This window comes from Orbicella faveolata, unplaced genomic scaffold, assembly GCF_042242905.1.
Source record: "Orbicella faveolata isolate gen_17 unplaced genomic scaffold, um_ofav_v1 contig_1, whole genome shotgun sequence".
Classification (NCBI taxonomy): Eukaryota; Metazoa; Cnidaria; class Anthozoa; order Scleractinia; family Merulinidae; genus Orbicella; species Orbicella faveolata.
The window spans coordinates 33030859-33051737 of NW_028301536.1; the positions used below are offsets into that span (position 1 = coordinate 33030859).

General features: G+C 39.5%; 2 protein-coding genes across 2 annotated transcripts; both read right to left on the minus strand.

Moving 5' to 3' along the window:
* Nucleotides 1-2357: 2357 nt before the first annotated feature.
* Nucleotides 2358-6702, minus strand: LOC110054083 (uncharacterized). Its single transcript, XM_020760417.2, has 4 exons — nt 6610-6702; nt 5385-5507; nt 3813-3886; nt 2358-2610 (listed from the first exon to the last, which is right to left on the minus strand). Exons 1-4 carry the CDS (start codon nt 6671-6673, stop codon nt 2407-2409), a joined length of 465 nt encoding a protein of 154 aa, XP_020616076.2. The 5' UTR covers nt 6674-6702; the 3' UTR covers nt 2358-2406.
* A 9814-nt stretch (nt 6703-16516) lies between these two features.
* LOC110054209 (uncharacterized) lies at nt 16517-20422 on the minus strand. The gene is made up of 3 exons (XM_020760562.2): nt 20160-20422; nt 17873-18022; nt 16517-17085 (listed from the first exon to the last, which is right to left on the minus strand). Exons 1-3 carry the CDS (start codon nt 20309-20311, stop codon nt 16980-16982), a joined length of 408 nt encoding a protein of 135 aa, XP_020616221.1. The 5' UTR covers nt 20312-20422; the 3' UTR covers nt 16517-16979.
* Between the last annotated feature and the right edge of the window lie 457 nt (nt 20423-20879).

Below are 20879 nucleotides of genomic sequence, written 5' to 3' on the forward strand. Positions count from 1 at the left end.
GCGCACAATTGCGATTGCAATTGTGTGCTTTGTTTTCCAAAAATCTCTTATTCATTTATTCCGAAGGGAAAAACACCTGGTAGTGGAAACATTTTTTGGCTGTATCGTCAGTTTCGGTTTCGTTTCAGTACAAGAACGACGTCCGTTTCAGCACTAAAGACGGTAAACGTCCCTTTTTAGAGACTCGCACATGCAGTTTGCATTCAGTTCTTTGTTTGCTTTGTTTTCTAAAAATATCTTGTTCATTTATTCCACAGAGAAAAAAATCCTGGCGATGGAAACATTCTTGCGATGATTTCTGTTTTCAAAACCTGTTTTTTCTTTTTCTTCAGTTTATCCCTGGACCTAAGCTAAGATCTTTGTTGCTATAACAAGCGAGTATAAGGTAAAGAGTTAAACGGCTGGTAGACCCTTATTGGATAACAACAGTGACGGCCGTCGACTAAAAGGCTCTAACATATTCCGTAAAGACGAGACTTTCGAAAGGTCATAAAGGCTCAATATTTGAAGTCTTTCGAAGCCTGATGTATAGTAATCTGCCTATCTTACGACAAATAGGATTGTGTAATAGATATGTGCTTATTCTGCATTTTCGTAAATAGGCAATGCAGAAGTATCTAACAAGCGCTCAACCGTGAATGTGATAATTATTCATGATTGTACATGCAGTAATTGCAAAATCGGTGGAAGTCAACAATCCTGACAATCTCTAATTTGAAAGTGAAGAATGATCATCGCAGTAAATTTTCCAATTTAAGCAATTGGAAAGAAGAAGCCTGAAAAAATCAGGACTTCAACGGGATTCGAATCCGTGACCTCCGCGATACCGGTGCGATGCTCTACCAACTGAGCTATGAAGCCACACATTGGGAGCGAGGTCAATTTATTGAGTTCATATCTTCCCGTGAGGAGTGAAATGATGTGAAGTTTATATGAAATAATTCATATATGAACTGTGGTTGTAGATGAAAGTGAAGAATGATCATCGCAGTAAATTTTCCAATTTAAGCAATTGGAAAGAAGCCTGAAAACTTTCATCTACAACCGCAGTTCATATATGAATTATTTCATATAAACTTCACATAATCTCTAATTTGTTTCCCTACTTATCGTTTTAAGTTCAGTTGTCAGTTTGTGAATCTTGAAAATAGTCTTGGTAGTAAACGTTGCTAATTCAACTGGGCATTCGTTACAATAAGCCTGTACCGGAATCTTCTCATTGTAAATCCTTTATTATCCAAGAGGAAAAAAACATCTCAAAACAAGTTTTAAGATGAAAGAACAAACAAGTTTTGAAAAAAACCACAAGTAGTAGAGAAGTAATTATTTATCGTTATTCGCAGTAGTTAGAATTCTATTACAAAAATGTTTTTATAATTCAGGCTAGAATTCTACAAAGTCATTAGATTAATATAATGATCGAATTGTTAAAATAGTACTGTAACCAGGATAAGACATATTGGAATAAAAACGTTCTCTGGTTAAAAATATATTTAAAACATAAGCTTTCGGCTATCAGTCTATAGCCTTTAACGAATATTCGTTAAAGGCTAGACTGATAGCCGAAAGCTTATGTTTTTAATATATTTTTAACCAGAGAACGTTTTTATTCCAATAGATCAAATTGTTAATCAGTTGGGGTTTACGGTTTATGAACTTACTGCGAGATTTTGCGAGAGATTATTCATTGGGAACAGATCGATTGACTTAAAGTGCTATTTCATTTTGTCTGATGACAGACATGGAAGAGAAAACAAACTGAAGCAACAAGTGCCTCCGAAATCACTATTATAGATGCGTATTTACAATGTTTACAATTTGTCCTGAAGTCGTGAATTCTAGGCTGTTTTCGTTCTACTGTTTTACTGAAAAACTAATTGGATCTATTCTTTTGAGCTATGAATGAATCTTAAAAGTTTTGACAGAAAACAAATGGCTGATTTCCTCTATGGCCTGCAGGGAATTATGGTAGTGAGTGAAAGTCCTTTCCTTTTCAAATCCTTTTACTACTCTGTGAGTGAAAAACTAACCCTTCCCAGGATTCTAAATAATGGAAAACATGCAGTTGAGCCTAAAAGGAGATGTAAACAGAGATGTCCATTCACTCATGGTATTTGAGGTCACCGGTCATTTAGCTCCCAATTCGATTAGTCCCTGGCTAGTTAGCCCCCAACCAGAAGTCGATTAGTCCCCATCGACTTCTGTTTGGGGGCTAACTGGTTAGGGGCTAATCAACTTGGGGGCTAAACGACCAGTAATCGCAAATACTATGAGTGAATGGACATCTCAGCTAAATATAAACACATTTCCAAACAGACTACAAATCTTTCTTAGTGAAGCCAGATTCTCAGAGTCACTAAGCTAGTTTGAAAATTTAATATCAAAATGTACACTCATATCATATTGTCATGGAGTAATTCTATATACATCTCGAACTGGAACCAGCTTGGGTCCCTTGAACGGCTCCCTTGGTATGACACTGATATACTTTTTCTCTTCAAATGGTTCTTGTTGTCCTAAGCACCAATGGTATGGAGGAGCACGTTCACTTCGGAATTTCACAAATCCTTCTACCAGTGCATATAATGTGCTATCTTTACCAATACCAACCTGGAAGTTTAACAAGCAACAATATTATAAGCAGATGAATTCTTTTACCCAGAGGAAAAGCAGGAAGGTCATTAGAAATGGAGTGGAAAGGGTCTAAGAGGCCTGAAAAAGGAAGGTGATATGGACTAACTTTGGATAACAGAATTGTTAATAATTAAACCCAGTGAGTTCAGGTGCAGCAAGCAGGAAATGTCTGACCATCTGTCAAAACCCCCAGTCTCCTCTGGCTAATAATAAGTACTCCCGATTACTGGTACTTGAAATATGAAATTAACAATAAGTTGACCTCTGGTCCCCTTCCAAGCCTGTTTAAGACTTGCAAGGATTAAGACCTGTAGGGTATAACCTGTCTACTGTATGTGAAGTTTATATGAAATAATTCATGTATGAACTGCAGTTGTAGATGAGAGTGAAGAATGATCATCGCAGTTAATTTTCCAATTTAAGCAATTGGAAAGAAGAAGCCTGAAAAAATCAGGGCTTCAACAGGATTCAAACCCGTGACCTCCGTGATACCGGTACGATGCTCTACCAACTGAGCTATGAAGCCACACATTGGGAGCGAGGTCAATTAATTGAGTTCATATCTTCCCGTGAGGAGTGAAATGATGTGAAGTTTATATGAAATAATTCATATATGAACTGCGGTTGTAGATGAGAGTGAAGAATGATCATCGTAGTTAATTTTCCAATTTAAGCAATTGGAAAGAAGAAGCCTGAAAAAATCAGGGCTTCAACGGGATTCGAACCCGTGACCTCCGCGATACCGGTGCGATGCTCTACCAACTGAGCTATGAAGCCACACATTGGGAGCGAGGTCAATTAATTGAGTTCATATCTTCCCGTGAGGAATGAAATGATGTGAAGTTTATATGAAATAATTCATATATGAACCGTGGTTGTAGATGAGAGTGAAGAATGATCATCGCAGTTAATTTTCCAATTTAAGCAATTGGAAAGAAGAAGCCTGAAAAAATCAGGGCTTCAACGGGATTTGAACCCGTGACCTCCACGATACTGGTGCGAGCATTGTTTAAATTGGAAAATTAACTGCGATGATCATTCTTCACCCCCTGTCTAATGTATGATGGTAAAAATCCTGATTTGTCATAAATGTTCTGGTTAACTGTTGACAGATATCCAGTGAAAAAAACATTCTCACTGACAATTTAATAAGCTTATAGACTTGTAAAACTGCTTACATTCAGTCCAGGATAACATCTGAGGTCTTTTTTTCTCTGTCTCATAAGAATAGTACCTGGGGTTACACGTTCACCTGTTGAGATGGACCAAAGGTTCTCATTTCAATTCATTTCCTACGAATGATTTGTTTAGCAAGTTTAGAACTGAGAGTGTGTTTAACCAAGTACACACAGTTTGAGTGCACAAGCACATCAACACAAACAAGGCCTTAAAGACCTGTACAAAGAAAGTCTATCAGTTTTTTGAACTAACTTGTTTTTTAGTATTTTAATTCTGTTGTTGTAATTTTAGTTTTCCACTGGACCGTAAGCGAGACTACAGCCTTTGACTGTAATAATATGCACCCTATTGAAGTTAAGTGTGATTTCTAAGAATCTGTATTTAAGCTGATGTATCCACGCGATTATAAAGGTGGCACTCTTCAATGAAGTTTTGCTTGTATAGTTGGCTCCCACAAGCATTGATATTTGAAAAGTCAACGTTTCAGGAGACATCAACTTGACATAATACTAGTAATTGTAATAGGAGCAGTCGTTGATTACAGATCTCTACATCCACACATAACAATATGTGTGAGTTCAGTTGAGCCAGAGCTTGGTATTAGATTTAAGACAACTGTAGGAAAAAAACTCTCACTTCTGGTAATAGGTTTTTACTGTACCCAAATTGGCTTTAATACTCCCAACCCCGCATGTAAAATCTTTTTGTCAAGTCATAATGTGTTTGTTATTCCTCATTAACATGGTTTTCAATAAACTATCACCTTCAGTTGATATTCTATAGTCTGATATAGTCTGATATCCTAGACTTTCCATTACATCAAATATTATGTAATCATTTCTGTCTTCTACGGTGATGTTTGTGAAATGACCTTCTAGATTCATTCATAATACATCAAGATAAAACAAAAGAAATTATTGTCTTGATGTTGTTGAGAAATGTGTTCTTAGTCAGCAAAGATGTTTGCTTCTTTTTCTTCTTTGTTTTCTATTTAGTTTTACTTTCGGTTGAGAAGGCTTATCAAACAAAAGAGACAGTCTTCTATTGCATTTCCAAACACCTCAAGACTTGTCAAAACTACTCTGCTGGACATGGTATGTTCACTCTCTGCTTGGTGTATAGAAATGTAATGAAACACTGTCTATCTGGTCATGTTTGATATATAACATCATTCAATTTTAATGGTTTTTATTGAATTATCAGTCATGAATTGTATTCATGACAATTATTTTTGCAGGTTTAGTTGTAACTCTTTTGTCCCACACTTTTCATATCATCGGTTATTATGCCACTTGATATAAAAGTACAACAAATACAGATTCTGATTAATTCATTATAACTTGAAGCATGGTGACATGTCAAACCAAGATTGGTAACTGCATGCATAATGATATTGGTTAAATAGACGATTTGACTAAGGCTTTGAACTACTGTATTCTTTTAATTTCCAAGCTTTCACTGATCTACCGCATCGTCTATTTAATCAACCAACATGCTACTGAAGGACAACTTCAAACATTTACTATTAATAATGATTGTAAAACATGAATGTTGAAGGGTGTCTAGCATACCATCAAATCTCTTTGGTCCATAATTTTTGCCTTTCCTTTTCCTATTGTGATTCTGCTTGTTCCTTGAGTGTCCTGCAGATTTCTTAGCAGCTGTTCGACTCTGCATAATGACTCCAGGTAAACCTGTGCCACATAAATGGTAGTCAAGACTTTTCTAGTCCTAGGGACTGGAGGAGTCTGCAGGTTCAACAGTGGGGGCATTTAACTGTAAACTCTGATTTCTGTAGCTCTGGACTATTGTTATCTCCTTGGATAGAATGCGAGTCCATCAATTTTTTACTGTTTAAAAAAAGTAAAGATGTGCGCCCTCCCTCCTCCAACCCCTAGCTTAGCTCAAACTCTTAAAGAAAATGAAAAATAGCTGGATATAGTGGAAGTTTGCGATGGGTGAAGGCACATTGACTGAGAAAGCATATCCAAAGGAAAACACTGGGGTAGAATCTGTCGTGACAGGTGTATTTTCCAGTAACAAGTTACCAGTCATAAACATGTATTCTTCAACCCTGATTGCAAATATAGATCCTCATGATCAAACTAGTGCCCACTGGATTGCAGTGTACTTAAACAATAAAACTTCATTATAACACATTTGAAAAAAACGGTCTCCAGAAATACTTGGCTGTATATGATGGATCCACAGTCAGTCAGCTACTTTGAGCAATGTTATAATGACATTCACGATCGATAACAGGACAGACACATGAAACAAGGATGCCATTATGATCAGACTCCAGTTTGAAAAATCTGGACTGACAGCATGTATATAAGTTGGGTATTTTAGTTAGGAGAAGTTAAATAAACCATGCTTGTTTGCTAATACATTGTGTCCAGATTCCCGGCAGCTGGGAAGTGTTTCAAAACACTAGATACCCGGCAGTCTGAAATAATTACTGTAGAATTTCAACGAAATAACTCGTTCAGTTCTTCTTAGAATAGTATATCTTTGTTTAGAAATTTCGAGCGATTTCAAGTATTATTTTGGCTTTGCAGTTGAGGAATTTTCGTATAAAATCACGATTTTTCGACATTAGAAAACGTCGTACTCTGACTCCGGAGTCAGCTCTCGTTCACACAAAATGGACATTTGAAACCTTCTGAGATATTCCCCCGTGCGGAACACCATTCAGCAACATGACTTGTTTTCCATCTCTGTTGCGTTATTTTAATGCTACTGCATGATGGATACTTAACATTTTCTTGCAAAATTTACATAAGATATACTCACCTCTGAAGGGTTGAAAAACTCCATCCCATTTTCGAGCGCAAAGCGCCGCCATGATGGCAGCCATGTTCTTTCTGGGCCCCACCAACAGCGATGGTCAGCGGTAATAATCGTCATGTAACACAACTAATCATGTCGCTTCCAGAAGGGTGCCCACTTTTGCCCGAGGTCTTTGCTGCTTCAGTGTGATTTCACCATGTAAGAACTGCACCTTAATCTTATAGGGCTTTGATAGATAGTGTTGTAGAGTGCGTAGCAGGTGCCACGAGAAAGGAAAGGGAAGAGAGGAGGTTGGGAGAAAGGAGAAAGGATTGCCCCTTTTCCATCGCGTTTGTTGCCTCGCCTACCCTTTGTCCGTTTTTGCTTACTACGCAGACCCGTATCGTTTAAGGTCCCGATAAGTGAACTTCAGAAACCAGCTGAACTTAATTTCCCAGTAGGAATCGCTCGTTATATAACTTTATTTGGATAGTAAAAATCCGTACTCCGAACGTTATTAAATTTTTGTTTTTGATGTAATTATTTTCTCACTTATTTACAAGAAATTGAACTTATTTACAAATCTACTGCTAAACCTAGTCGGGGAAAAATTGCCATTTTTTCCAGTCGCAGAGGAATGAGGCTAAATGCATAAAGCGAGGCCAATACTGTGTTTTGCCAAAGTATAGCGAGAATGGAGGTAATTTCTATGGCTACCCTGTAACTCATCCAAGCACACTACCTCTGTAACACAACGATCATTCGGCCTGAGACTATTGACTGCAAGTAAAGAACTCTTCTAATTGTGATTAATTTGTTTTTCTAAATTGTAGTTAATTACTGTCCTTGTAACTAGTTTTCATAGCCGTTTTCCGCTCTCTTTTCTCTTCTAATTGAGAGTATGTTTTTCTTTCTAAATTGCATTGAGTTGCGGTCCTTGTTAAGTATAATTAGTTCCCATGACCGTTTTTCTCTTTCTCTGACTTTTTACGTCATTCAGTATCACCTCCTATCTCTCCGTCTTCTTTCTCTTCATGGAATGGCTTTTGATTGACGTTGTTCTTTTCCTTTTCCTCCCCCTCCGCCTCGTCTCCGTCCTTGTCCCCCTCAGTGGAAACTGATTCGAAAGCTACTTTCGTGTGCCCGACAATGATGGACGATGACAGCAATTCCTTCGGCACATTTCCCATCTTTGGTAGCCAGTGGTGCGGAGATTTCATGCGCAGATAGCGAGTGTGTTTAATCTCATCTACTGAATGAGTCTTCTTCTCTTTTTGCGACGGAAATCGGTCTTTGCCCGCGACGTCATCGTCATCATCGCTGCTCCAAAAACACAGTTCCTCATTCTCCAGTCTTGGGAAGTCTCTCTCATCTTTCACAAGCTCCTCGCCTTCAGGCAGTTCAGCTATGAGGGAAGACTCAATGAGCCACTCCTTTCCGATTTCCAAGGAAATTTGTTGCTTTTCTGTGGGCCTTGGTGAAACACTGTGATGGTTAAGTGATTCTGCCCGCGGAGATAACTCCTTTGCAGTTTGATCCCTCGTCAAACTGTTAACCCTTCTTCGGTATCTTTCTGCCCCTTCATCTTTGGATAGATTTGGAAGCGAGCCTCGAGCCAGTAGTTTAGGCAAGTGGAATAGATCTTCTTGAGAAGTTTGGGCCTGCTCGGTTACGATAGGCTGAAAACCCCGCAATCTTCTGAACTGAGGTGAAGGTGGTGCTCGCGGCGAAAGCCTTCCTTTATCAACATCCTGAAATATGTTTATAAAGAACAGGAAATTAGTTCAAATGATCTGAACTATACCATGGCAAAACAGGTTGCTTTTAAGTGTCTGTTTTTTCATATAATGTAAAACCATCTGATAGGACGGCTAACGCGAATTTTGCCAAGTTGATCACTTGCTCATTTATCATTATTCTTTATTCTCCAAAGCTATGACTGGATTATAATATTACACAAAAATTCCTCTCTTGAAATGCCAAAGTAAAAGTATCATTTCTGGAAAAAAAAAATAACAAAACGTACAGCGCTATGTAAAAGCTGGAGGAAATTATTTTGAGTTTAATGTATTTCTAAACTTAAACAAAAAGGTCACAACATCTTATTGCTTAATGGTTGCGGAGAGCTGAGGTCGGCGCGTGACAACGTTACAAACAACCATTCACCCGAACGTCAATGGTTAACATGCTCGTTGTAACTGGTCAGCATTTGCAGTGTAATACCAGCTATTTAGTTATGACGTCACTTGAAATATTTCTCTCAGTCTGATCTGAGAACCAAAATACAAAAAGAAAGTGTTTACATAAGAAAAGAGGATTGGTTTGGTACACCAACAAGGTCGCGGTGTCATTGTTTTGGAACACCAATATGGCTGCCGTGAGGTCATGTGGAAATGCAGTTTGCGCTTTAGATATTATTTGAACGTAATATTAAGCATTATTATGACTATATGAGTCACTATTGCTACAGATTTTGAGTTTAGTCATTGAAGTATCGTCTGGTCTTGTCTCTTTCAGATGTATGTGCAAAACGGATTAAGCGCCCCTTCGCTAATGAGCGCACACTATACAAAAAACTAAATTAGTGCAGCGGAGACGAAATTGAATCATTTCGGTATAATTAATATAACAGTTCATACAGGCGATGTAGAGATGAAGAGCTAAAAATAATTCAGCACTATGAAACAGTGGAAGCTATTGGAGTTAAGGAGCGAACACATAATGATGTTCTTATAAAACACATTACCGTTTACTAGTATTAAAACAATTTACAGATAGCCGACCTTCAGAGAAAACGAACAATGCTTCTGGCTTTGTTGTACGGTACAGTAGAAACATTCTATTTTAACAATGACACAATAGAAATCAAGGCATGGGATGTTACAGAAAGTATTCAATGTACAAACTTAGCAACGAAACATGTCAGTTTACGTCTCTTGTCTGATCTGCGTTTGTTAATAATCACAATGAAGAAATTATAAGAACCTTAAAATATTTTCAACGTGTTATCGCAATTTAGCATAAGTTCATGCGACTTGTGGATGAAAATTTTCTCTCTGGTACCATGCGGTAATTTTGAGTTGCGCCAGGCAATTTCAAGTACATGTGCTGAAACCTTCAGTCAAAGACAATCGATTTATTGCGGATTAAAATTAACACCTCGCAGTTTTAAAGGACGTCCTTCGCCGGCTGACATAGCGTAGGGCCAAACTATTAGCAGAGTAATATCCGACATCGTTAATACAGGGTAGATCCAGGACCCAAAATTCGCGCTATTGAAACAACTTAACCGCGATCGACATCTAATCAACTTCGGGAACCCACACATTGTTTTCCTCGCATTCCTCGCTCTCTCTTCAACAGGCTTTGAATAATAAAACCAAAACCCTCTTTCGCGGCCATGATTCCCGTCTGAACGAGCTTACCTCGAAGTCGATGGGCGATGTTTCAGCCCGTAGTCGCGCACCTAGTTTTGCAGTTGGCGTCGAAAACGATCGTTCCAAAGTTATCTTCGAATTTGTCCAACCACCACGAACAAAGTTCACTGGAGTGTCCAGCGTGTTAGCACGTCGTCTTTCCACACGCGGCGAGCAGGGCAAGGACCGTGTGCCTTTGTTAGGGTCTAATGTATTTGAACTACGTATTTGAGACAAAATTGGCGAAGGTGGTGCTGGAAGTCTAACTCCTGGTGAGCAAAGTGTCTGTTGGGTCGCTAGCCTGGTCTTGAAGTCGTTTCTTCCCCCGTCATTTGGTGATGCGAGACAAGCAGTTCGCAAATGTTCATCGATCTCTTGGCCATCCAAGGGTTCATTCCCATCCAGGGAAGTGGATAAATTTTTGTCAGAATCATTGCTTTTCTGGCGTTGATAAAATTTACTCTTTTGGTTACTTGAAGGCTGACTTTGAGGGCGCGCTGAATGTGTTGCCGACGATCCGCCTCGCTCACTTGTTGCATTCTCAGAGAGAGCTCCTTTACAAAACTCAGCAACTGTTTGCTGCATGATGGCGCTGTCAGCTTCCGAGCCGGAACGAGTCCGGCGAATCGACGGAAGCTTACTCTTCCTCAGTTGAAGAAAATCGAGCTTCTCTTTAGTCAGTGAATTCATCAAACTCCTTCGTTCTTTTTGCAAACGCGACAGCCCTTTCTTTAAGTCTTCGTCGTAGGCTGAATTTATGTTTAAGGCTTTCTTTATGTTTTCGCTGCACATGGCGTCGTGTTGGGCCAGTTCCTTGAAAGACAATCCGTGAGCCATATTCCAAGGAAAGGATGCTTTGAAACTGCGACCGAGATATGATTCGTGTACGCATACAGCCAACATGTACACAAGCTCTTGTTTAGGATGCTTGCGTACTTTTAGCTCTTGTTTAGGATGCTTGCGTACTTTTTACCTCTACTTTTGTTTCAAGAACAATGGTGAAAAAATCCGTAAATGCATCCTTTGACATGTTTGAGTGCCTTCATAACGGGGTGAAGTGATTAATTATCAATTGATGTTGCTGGCCTTATTCGGTCCAATTTTATAGTTCAGTCACTCCTGTCACACTGACAATCCAAAGCTTAGAAGCCCCAAGGGCCCTGTGATTGTTGAAGAAGGAGCAGTCTCTTCGCTTCCAGCTCATGAGGAGTAGTCTTCACTATCTTCCTGGACTGTTTTGCTACCTTCTCCCGGCTCTCTCAAGGTCATTTATCCATTGATAAAATTTAATTAACAACAATTGATTTGGACATTTCGCTCTGCCTTGTTGTCGCTACTGAGTCAACTGATGCACCTCGTTCGCCTGTCGTTGTAATTTGCTTCTGGGGCAGGCTTCGAAAATGTGAGGCACAGTGATCTTTTATATGTTAAGCTACTTAGATTTTCAGTGAAAAATTACTTATTGAATTTATTATTATAATTATTTCAACCCAGGGCTTAACCTTGGGTTTAACTAAGAAAGTATAGAACTTTAGAATCGTAGAAGCAGTGCACACACTTTCAAGCTCGCAAACTAGAAAACATGATACTTTACAGTGCAGATGCTTGTAGAATGACAATTTTTATTCGCTTCACTGAACACTTTAATAACATCCAGACAACTCACCTCTCTACCGACCTCAGTTTCCTCGCAGCCCGAACTCATGGAACGAAGTTTATGACTCGCTCCAATAAGCTCTGCGAGCACTTCTTTTCACTTTACGGATTTTGCCGTGTCCAAACTCTCTGCGCGGCGGCGGTGGGGAATAGGAGAAGACGGTAACGACACACTCTTCCGTTCACCTGTGATGCGGTCGAGAGGATTGCTGCCTTTGCAAGAGAGGAGAATGAGGCAGCTGAGTTCCTAAGGTTGTAAAAGTGACGTGCACCCGAGAGTTCTTAAACAAGCCCATCCCTGGGTGCTCCTCAAATTCGTCATCTTCTCCAGCTGCAATTCCACCGACAGAGCTCTTTTTATCTGGTAACGAAAGTTGTTGGTCAAGCACCGGTTTTGTTTCGCTGGGTAGAATTGTAACTTGACTTTTTCGTATCATTTGCGGCGAGTTTGGCGGAGTAGTGCATGCTTTAGGGGATATAGCAGGCTGTAAAAGAGGCAAAATTTTCTCTCCTCCAGACTTCGTCAGCAGAAGCTTCTGCGTTTCTTGAACTATCATGTCGTGCGGCACGGACATCCTTTTCCTCCTTAGAAAACTCCTTTCACTAAGCTTATTTAAGTCTGGTAAATCAGCGTTATCTGGAGAAACAGCATCTTTCGGCTCCTTCACGTCGTCCGATGAAAAACGAATTTTGGGAAGGGCAGAGTTCCCTTCTATAAATTTTAACTTCTTCTCTCTTAGTGACCGTATAATTCGCTTGCGCTGCCCTTCGATATTTTCTAAATCCTTCTGTAGGTTTCCTTCGAATGTTGTGTTCCGATTGATGGCTTTTTTATATTCTCTACTAGTCATCTTCCGACTGATGCCGAGTCTTGTCTACCTTTGTTAAATACACGTCTAATTGGAGGTGTTCTTTTACTAATCTCCACCCAGGTTTGATGGATGAGAATATCAATTAGATACTCTTTATTTGATTTACAGAAAAAACTAAGTTAAGTAAGATTCTGTTAAAACTGACAGGCAAATTAATGTGGCTGCACTTGAATCCTTGATTTCTACTTCACACGTTAACAGACCTCAACAATTTTTTTTAGGACTAAATCTAAAACATTCAAATAAAACTAGTGCAACCTATTTAACAAAAATTAACGTCAGAAAGTAGAAGATTAATGCACTAAATTTTTCCTTCCCACTTATGAAATCGTTTAGACTGCTAAGCCATCCTCTCGAAATTAATTTGACTGAAAAATGAATGAGCGATTTCGTCTGTTAATCACACTAAGCAGCAATTAGCGATAAACGGATTAGTGCCAGGTTGAGAAGTATGGGTTATTGACCAAGTGTGAGGTCAAGGATGGCTGGATATTGGCCAAGTTCTTTTTTTGCGTGTTTATGGACCGAGACGGAGTCGAGGTTCAAAAACACGCAAAAAAAGAACGAGGCCAATATCCAGCCATCTTGACCGAACAAGCTTGGTCAATAAAGGATTTATTATATGGCTTTCGGGGAAATTTTTCTTGCGGGACACGGCGGGTACGTAGTCCCGAGCGGGCAAGATAGCTCCATCTTGCCCGCTCGGGTAGCCAATCACAGCGCAGGATTTGATTCATCTTGCCCGCTCACGGAGCTAGCCATATAATAATGTTAATTCTAATCCCGAAGCCAAAACGTTTGTTGCGAAACAAAAAGCCGGGCTTAAAAATCAATTAATCATCTGTGCAAATTAGGCCACTGTAGTCTCAATAAGCTCAACGCATTTGCGTTAGTTCGAACTGCAAGTAACTTTAGGTGTGGCGAATGGTCCTTCAAAAACCATGGGTCTGGCAAAATTTTCGCCCAATTTCACGGGTCTCGCAGTATCGTTTTTTAGCGGTTATGTGCGTCTCGCAGTCTCGATTTTTCTCACAAAGCTATCTTGCAGTCTCGATTTTTTTTCAAGGCTAAGAAAATCGCGAAGTACCGATTTGTTTATTTTTTTTTTAGTAAAGTTAAATGACGTCACAACATGTTACAACCTGAACGTCTTCAGTTCGCATTTAAAACACTTTAAAGTCTCGGTCTCGCAATTGAAGAAATCAAAATGTCTCAGGCTCGCAAAGAAAAACGCTGATCTCGTCGTCTCGCAAAGTCTCGCATTTGCCATTCGCCACCCCTAACTTTCAAGCTTTTAGCTCAAAGATCACTGTTTGGCAAGTCTGCCAAACAAGATTTACGTTTTCTTCGAATGATCTTCCCACTGCTTTCAGTCGGCTGTTAGATTCTTAGACGGAATAATTGAAAAAGTCCGTGCTAGTCCGCGCGCGGCCCACTGAAACCCTAAGTTCGTTGCCAGATCTCTTCCGACGAGGATGATCACTCCTCTATCCAGCCAGGCTCTCGTCGTTTTTACTCAATCTCGTTTTCATAGTTTATCCAAGATGGCGTGAAGGGAGAGGTTACCTGTCCGCCAAGTTGGATAAACCATTGGCACAGCCCTTTAGCCTGGGACTGGCATTAAGGCTTTACAGAAAGTGGACTACCAAAAAATTCGTGCGCGCTGAAAATTCTCATCCCCATCCGGTCCGCGTCTTAACCGGGCTATAACCGCATAGAGAAAGCCCGTGGTCTCTACATGCACGTTCTCGTCACGAACCAAGAGTTGTCGGTCAGCGTCAGTACGACCTTCAGCAGCGAGATTGCCATCATGATGTTCTTCTATGCGCACGCCCTGGGGACGAATGCTGCCTTGCAGGAATGCGTACTGCACAATATATAATAGCCTGCCTCCTCTTTACGGTAGTTTGGATGACAGCGCTGAATTAACCGGAAAGTAAACAGCCCTATTTGCAATCATATTTAACTTAATCACTACAAACCGTAATGAACACAATTGTTCCCCCCAAACAACTGTATTTCAGTTACCCGGAAATACGACAAGGCGATTTAAGTAATCTGTTCATTCAAAGAAGAAAGAGAAACTCTCTGCGGTTTAGCTTTGGAAAATCAGCCCCGAAAAATTTTTTAAAAACCGGAACTAAATTTTTTGAAAGTAAGATCGAACCTAGGAAAAGGGTCAGTAATCCAGTCTATTGTACCTCAAGAGGTCACTAAGTGACTTTCCGGTGTTGCTGATTGTTTCATGTTACGAAATATTCATCAAGCTTGCATAATTTCCTTTCAGTTTTCATTCAAAGGTTTTAGCAGACCAACCCCAGAGTCCGCCTACTGCATTATCTTCTGTCAGGAGCCCATTATGCCCCTAATTGTGTACATTTAGCCTGACACCTTCCGGGGAGTGATTTTCAGGCTATGGCTGTAATTAAAGAAAAACGATGAAAAGTTTTAGCTTTTAACTCCAAAAGGCATGATATTTTCCGTGAACAATTAAGGGGAACAATGCTAAGAAAACGCTGGTAACTAAGTACGTGACTTCATCAGTTTGTTAAAATGATAAAAAGTATGTATAAACGATCTCATTAATGGCGCAAAGACGTTAATTACGACCCGTTAATGAGCACAATTATACCTCGCTTGTAAACCACAGAAAATCAGCAAATTACAAAACGCTAATGCAACTGCATTCGCACTCAGTTCTACAGTGAATTCCAAGCCCTGCAGAGATTCTTTTAAAACCACATACTGCTGCTAGAACTCACACTTAGCTATGGAGTCCGTGACATTTGTGTACTCTTTGGCCACAGAACAGGAGAAGCAAACAGAAGCACTTAAAAATCAAGAGCAAAATCAACTCGATAAATACCGCGCTCTAATTCAAAAGCAGATGGAAAAAGAGAGAGCTTTCTTGTCCTATAAGAAAATTGAATTTCTCTCCAGGCAAGAGGCAAAGTTAGGCGGAAAAATAAGGCCGTTGTCCGCCCGTGTGCGCATGGGGGAACACCTTCCTGAAATAACATCGAAAGCACAGCCGAAAGAGATGGCGCATAAAAATGGATTACTCGGAACGAGGACTGAAACACGGAATTTAACGCCATTTATTTACCGTCAAAGGACACATTTGGGAATGGTGGTCGCTTCTTCGAAACCGAGAAGTAACAGAACAAGTCCAGCAGAAGGCAGGAAATCTTGTCTGATCACGTTGACTGGGTCAAATAGCCCTGTTGTAAATTCCAAAATGCATAACCAGAAGGAAAGAAAAAGTGTTCATTTTAAGAGTGAAGGAAAAGCAACGAGATATTTCCCCAAATACAAGAATTTAAAGCCGCTGACAATTAAAGGACCGCAAGAAATCGAAAACGAAACTTTAAGGAAACGAAGGTTAACTCCATCAAAATGCGAGAGTCTACTGAATGAATCAACGAGAGCACAAAAGGAAATGGTCTCCGAGGACTGCCGACATCTTAAAGAGAAAGAATCAAAAGACCGGGGCTCTGTCGATTGCTCCCGAAAGAGCGATTCACACAGCTTCGGAAAAATCGAGGCAACTGCAGCTACAAAGCTATCCGGAATGAGCGTAAGCTGGGCTGTGGTGGCACGTCTGATTGGACTGAAAACGAAGTTTAAAAGGCGGCGATTGCATGGCACTTTCCAGGCGCCCGAGTTAGAAGTGTTGGACCCATCGCTTAAGCATGACAGGAGGTTCGGTCAGGCGAAACCTAATGACCCCTGGAAAGCAGTGAAGGGCTGTAGATATCTGAGAATTCCGACAAGAAACGATACATAAAATAGCGCTTCGCTATAAGTTCGTTCCCAAAGTTCTTCCTTCCCCTTCGATTCTTGAGAGATTTTAACAAGCTTTGGAACGAAGTTGTGCTGCCCCCCTGGCCTCTCCCAAGCTTTTCCGTGCCTGAAGGAAAGACTAGTGCACAGGCTTCCGCTACATTTGCCCATAAGCCAAGTGCTATCTTAATAAAACACTGGCAATTTTATGCTTTAACAGAAATGTTTATTTATAGAAAATAACAAGAAGTTGACCGAAGGTAAATAAAGTGGGTCATCCACTCCGAACTTATAATACATAAATATTATCTTACAGAAAATGAACATAACACAAAATACAGTGATGAAACGAAAATTAACAAGATATCACTCAAAACTTCTACAGTGGCTATAGCAGTTCAAAGGCAGGATTTTCAATTTATTATCATGGCACAAAAGGTGAATGTCGAATTTGGACTCTTAATGAACAGAATGTCACCTGAGGTGTCATTGAAAACCCTGAAAACACAGTAGTCTCTAACAAATAGTTTCATAATTTCAAATCATTTACACTAGTTGGATTAATTTGCAGCTGTCACAGTTGCAAATGGGTTTTGAAACCAATGTCTACATAACTGTAATCATCACAAACTTGAAGTGCATCTAACTTTAAGATGGGATTATTAGATCAGTAGAAAAACTCATAGTATCCTCGTGAACCATATTCTGTTGAGGGTCTTTGACGATCTTCATATCCTCTGTGACCACGGTCATCTCGATAGCGCCCACCATATCTGTATGTAGTAAAACAACAACAAAAAGGATAACAGATACTAGAACTACTTACGATACAGTTATTGATGCAATGTAAAAAAAAAAAATCAAATATTACAAAAAAACAACCAAACAAACAAACAACTGTCCCTTATGTTTATCCTGACCTGACTTTCATATTTACTTATTAATATTTTAATATTTTACTTTTTAACTTTTTTAATATATACTTATTTTTTACATTCATAATTTCTTTTTTGTGTGTCCCTAATTAGCAGCAATGCTAAATACCCCAGACACGTTAATAAAGGTTTTTTAGTTTGTTTGTTTGTTTATGGCTCATTTACCTGAATTACTATTGTTTGCATCTAATTATGAATGTGTGAAGTGAAAATATTATCTAACTGGGTAAAAAAACTTGTGTGATCAGCTGCTAAACTGTCACAGATGACAATGCTTTGGAGATATTTTTGAGCTTACATGTTAACTGCCAAGCACTTTCATGGAAGACATTTATGAATAAACAAATATCTTTGAAACTTCAAGCCTGGTTGTCTACTTTCTAATGACTTCATCCTTTTTCAAAATATAGTTACAACTCAAACAATAATTGTATTTACTTATTTTCATTTTACTAAGTTTTCCCTAAAAACCATTTGACCAAACCTTGACATAAGACCATTCTCACACCATTTCTTTCACCCAGTCTTTTTTAAATTTTTTTGCTGAACAGTAAGCTGCAAATCTTAAAACTGGTACTCAATTAATTTGGACATCGTCATTCCTTGGAATGATGACACTCCCTACCTGTCATCCCTGTGATGATATGAGCCATGTCTATCACCTCCTCTGTGTCGATCTTCATGATCTCCATATCGCCTGCCATGGTCCCGCCCACTATCATGCCTGGACCTTTCATAACCTCTGCCATCACTGCCACTGCCATGGTGAGAACGGCTGTAAGATGCAAATTGTATAACACCAATGTGAAGTATGTTAGAGATCCAAAAAGTACCAATAGCTCAGTTAAAATTATAATGATTTTCAGCCCTCCAGCTGCAGTTGGCTGGAATGGTTTGTGCTCTTTCTTTCCTTGCAAACTTGTTAATTGATAAAGTCCAATTAATGAATGTTCTGACTTTTAATTGGATATTGATCTTCATGTGTGCAACCCTTCAAACACAGGACAGCATAAAAAATCTACAACACTGTACGTATCACAAAATTAAAAGAAACATTATTTAAAATCTAAAAACCTGCAAGCAATGTACATGTAATAAAGTTCCACTAAAAGAGCAGATGCCACTTTGTAGTAAGTTGCATTTCTCATCCCAAGAGATGAGACTCTTGTCTGTGTTGTAACTTAAAATTCAACTTGCAAGTGGCATATTCATCAACCACAACTCAGATTGACTTCAAAAAAAGAGTTTGTGAATATCACAGATGAGGACAAATTTTAGCAACTGAGTAAATTTTCCAACAAACCAAAATGATCGTCAATAAACAGATTGATTTTGGTTGACCTGAGACAAGAGATGCTCATTTCGAGAGAAACAGATGAGAAAGGCAACTCACCTTTGGGAGGTGCTGTAGTAGATTAAGGGAATGTTGCTTGCAAACAGAAATAGCAGATGTGCCAATATCACTGCACATCTTCTGGTTCGTACAGCACAGATCTTACTACAGCCACACACACTGTAGTTCATCTAATCTTTTCATGCATGGATCTCTTCAATTACTAGAACTATGCATCTTGCAGGTTCCCCAAAATGTAGGGGTGTAAATTAACTTTATGTAAAGAAATTTAAAGATTTCATGACTGTGGCTGAGAGTTGTTTCTGTAAAATTTTGTCTGTACTTCGTCGATAATATTTTGTTGTAAAAATTTGTGTACAGACTAATACAATAATTGCAACTCTCATAGTAGTTCTATAACTTGAAATTCCTGCAAAAATTATTTCAAAAATATTCACCTGCCTGTCAGGGAAGCAAGGGACAGAATCCACTAGCCTAAATGTAAAAGCAGTTAGCCCCAGGCCATCAGTCATGACTTTCTTTGCAAACTTGTGTTTTCAACACTTATGATACTTGGGGCGTTTTCCATTTACAAAAAATTCGGAAAATTGCTATCGGGAATTTCTGTTTGGGAAAAGAGTGTTCCATTTGTCACAAGTCCCATTCGTTCACAGGACCCTCTCTGTTGCTTCACTGAATCTCCTGCGAATATTCAAAATGGAGGCCAATGAGGCCCATCAGATGGGTTTTTTGTGCGAAATGTTAGAAGTCTCTATAGAGGAAAAGAGTTCGATTAATTCAGAAGATGATGCAGTAGATATCTTTTCAGTGACCTCAACGTTCATGAGACGGAATTTGCAACGAACTGAAGGCTATTTTGAACACGCGTTGCCTGGATATTCACTTGATGAGTTTAATGAGTTGAATGACGAGGCACAATGGCAGGTCTGTGTAGAGTCATCCAAGCTACAGGGAGATTGCCACAACGGCAATAAATTTTCTAGATCTGGTGCTAGAATGTGGCAGGCAGAGCACTCGTAGTAGCCCTGAAAGTTTGTTTACAAAAAGCTTCCAGAAAACTGACCCTGATCAGCCGCCATTTTTGTTGAAACACCAGGGAGTCGAGGGAAGCCTGGCCTCTTAAAAGACCGTGAAAGGCATGAAACTGGTGATAAAGACGAGAAATCTGTAAATGGAACACAAATTTTCCATTGGGAAGTTTCCACCGGGAAAACGGGACTACGTTTTCAGAAATTCCGTTTATTCTGGAAAATTTCCAGTGGAACGAACCAAAAAGTCGTGTTCCATTTACATCCAAACAGGGATTTCCGGAATTTTTTGGTAAATGGAAAATGCTCTTGGTCACTCCTTGCAGTACTAACCGCAATACTAACCGACTACCAAAGCTAGCTGCTAACACATAGACATACAGAGCTTCATCTTTGTCAGAGTCAATTCAAGCTACGTACAGGCTATTTGGGGATGGAGCGTAAGCAGGATATCTCTCTTTTCACTAGACATACAAATTACGGGTAGTCGTCGTTTAGAGAGCCCTTATAATTCAAGGGAAGCTCTTTACCTGTCTCTATATCCAGTATTGAGCCAATCAGTCAGGCAAGGTGGCGAAGCTTGAGGCCTGTTGACCGTTTTCATATACTCCTCATCTTCACTAGTGAAACGCTTCGCAAACAGTTTTTCGTATTCCGCAAGGGTTTCTTCAGGTGAGGCCATATTGAATATGAGGCAAGTTAAAGAAAAGAATCCGCAGATTGCAAGAAAACTACAGTACTCAATCGACTTCTCAAACGAAATGGACAACCTCGTGTTTCGAGCCTGGCTACAAAGTTGCTTTTTTACCTGGCCTGGCTACAAAGGTTCGCCTCACGAATGATGGAATCCTATCCCACCAGTCACGGGATTTTCCTTCGCAAACAATGTGGCAGCGGTAGATTTTGTCTACAATGATTTTATTTTCTTTTTCTGCGGCAATTACTGGCCCCGATGAAAACATAAAAGTATATAGAAAGTCTTACCATCTTTTTGCTGAAAACAACTGATATGGACCAAGTATGGTAACATAAAAAGCACTCGGTACAAAGTCCGCTACTAAGGTAAGTGGAGAATGCGGGAGAATGAGCTTATTATATCGATACGAAGACGAGATCTATTTAATCCAGTTCAAAATTTAAGTTCTAAGGAGTTGAACGGATAGAGGAGCAGTCATTTGTGAGATGGCAGGAGCTTCTTTTCGTTACACAGACATTTTATCGAAATTCACGGGTGGAAAAGAAATGTGTCT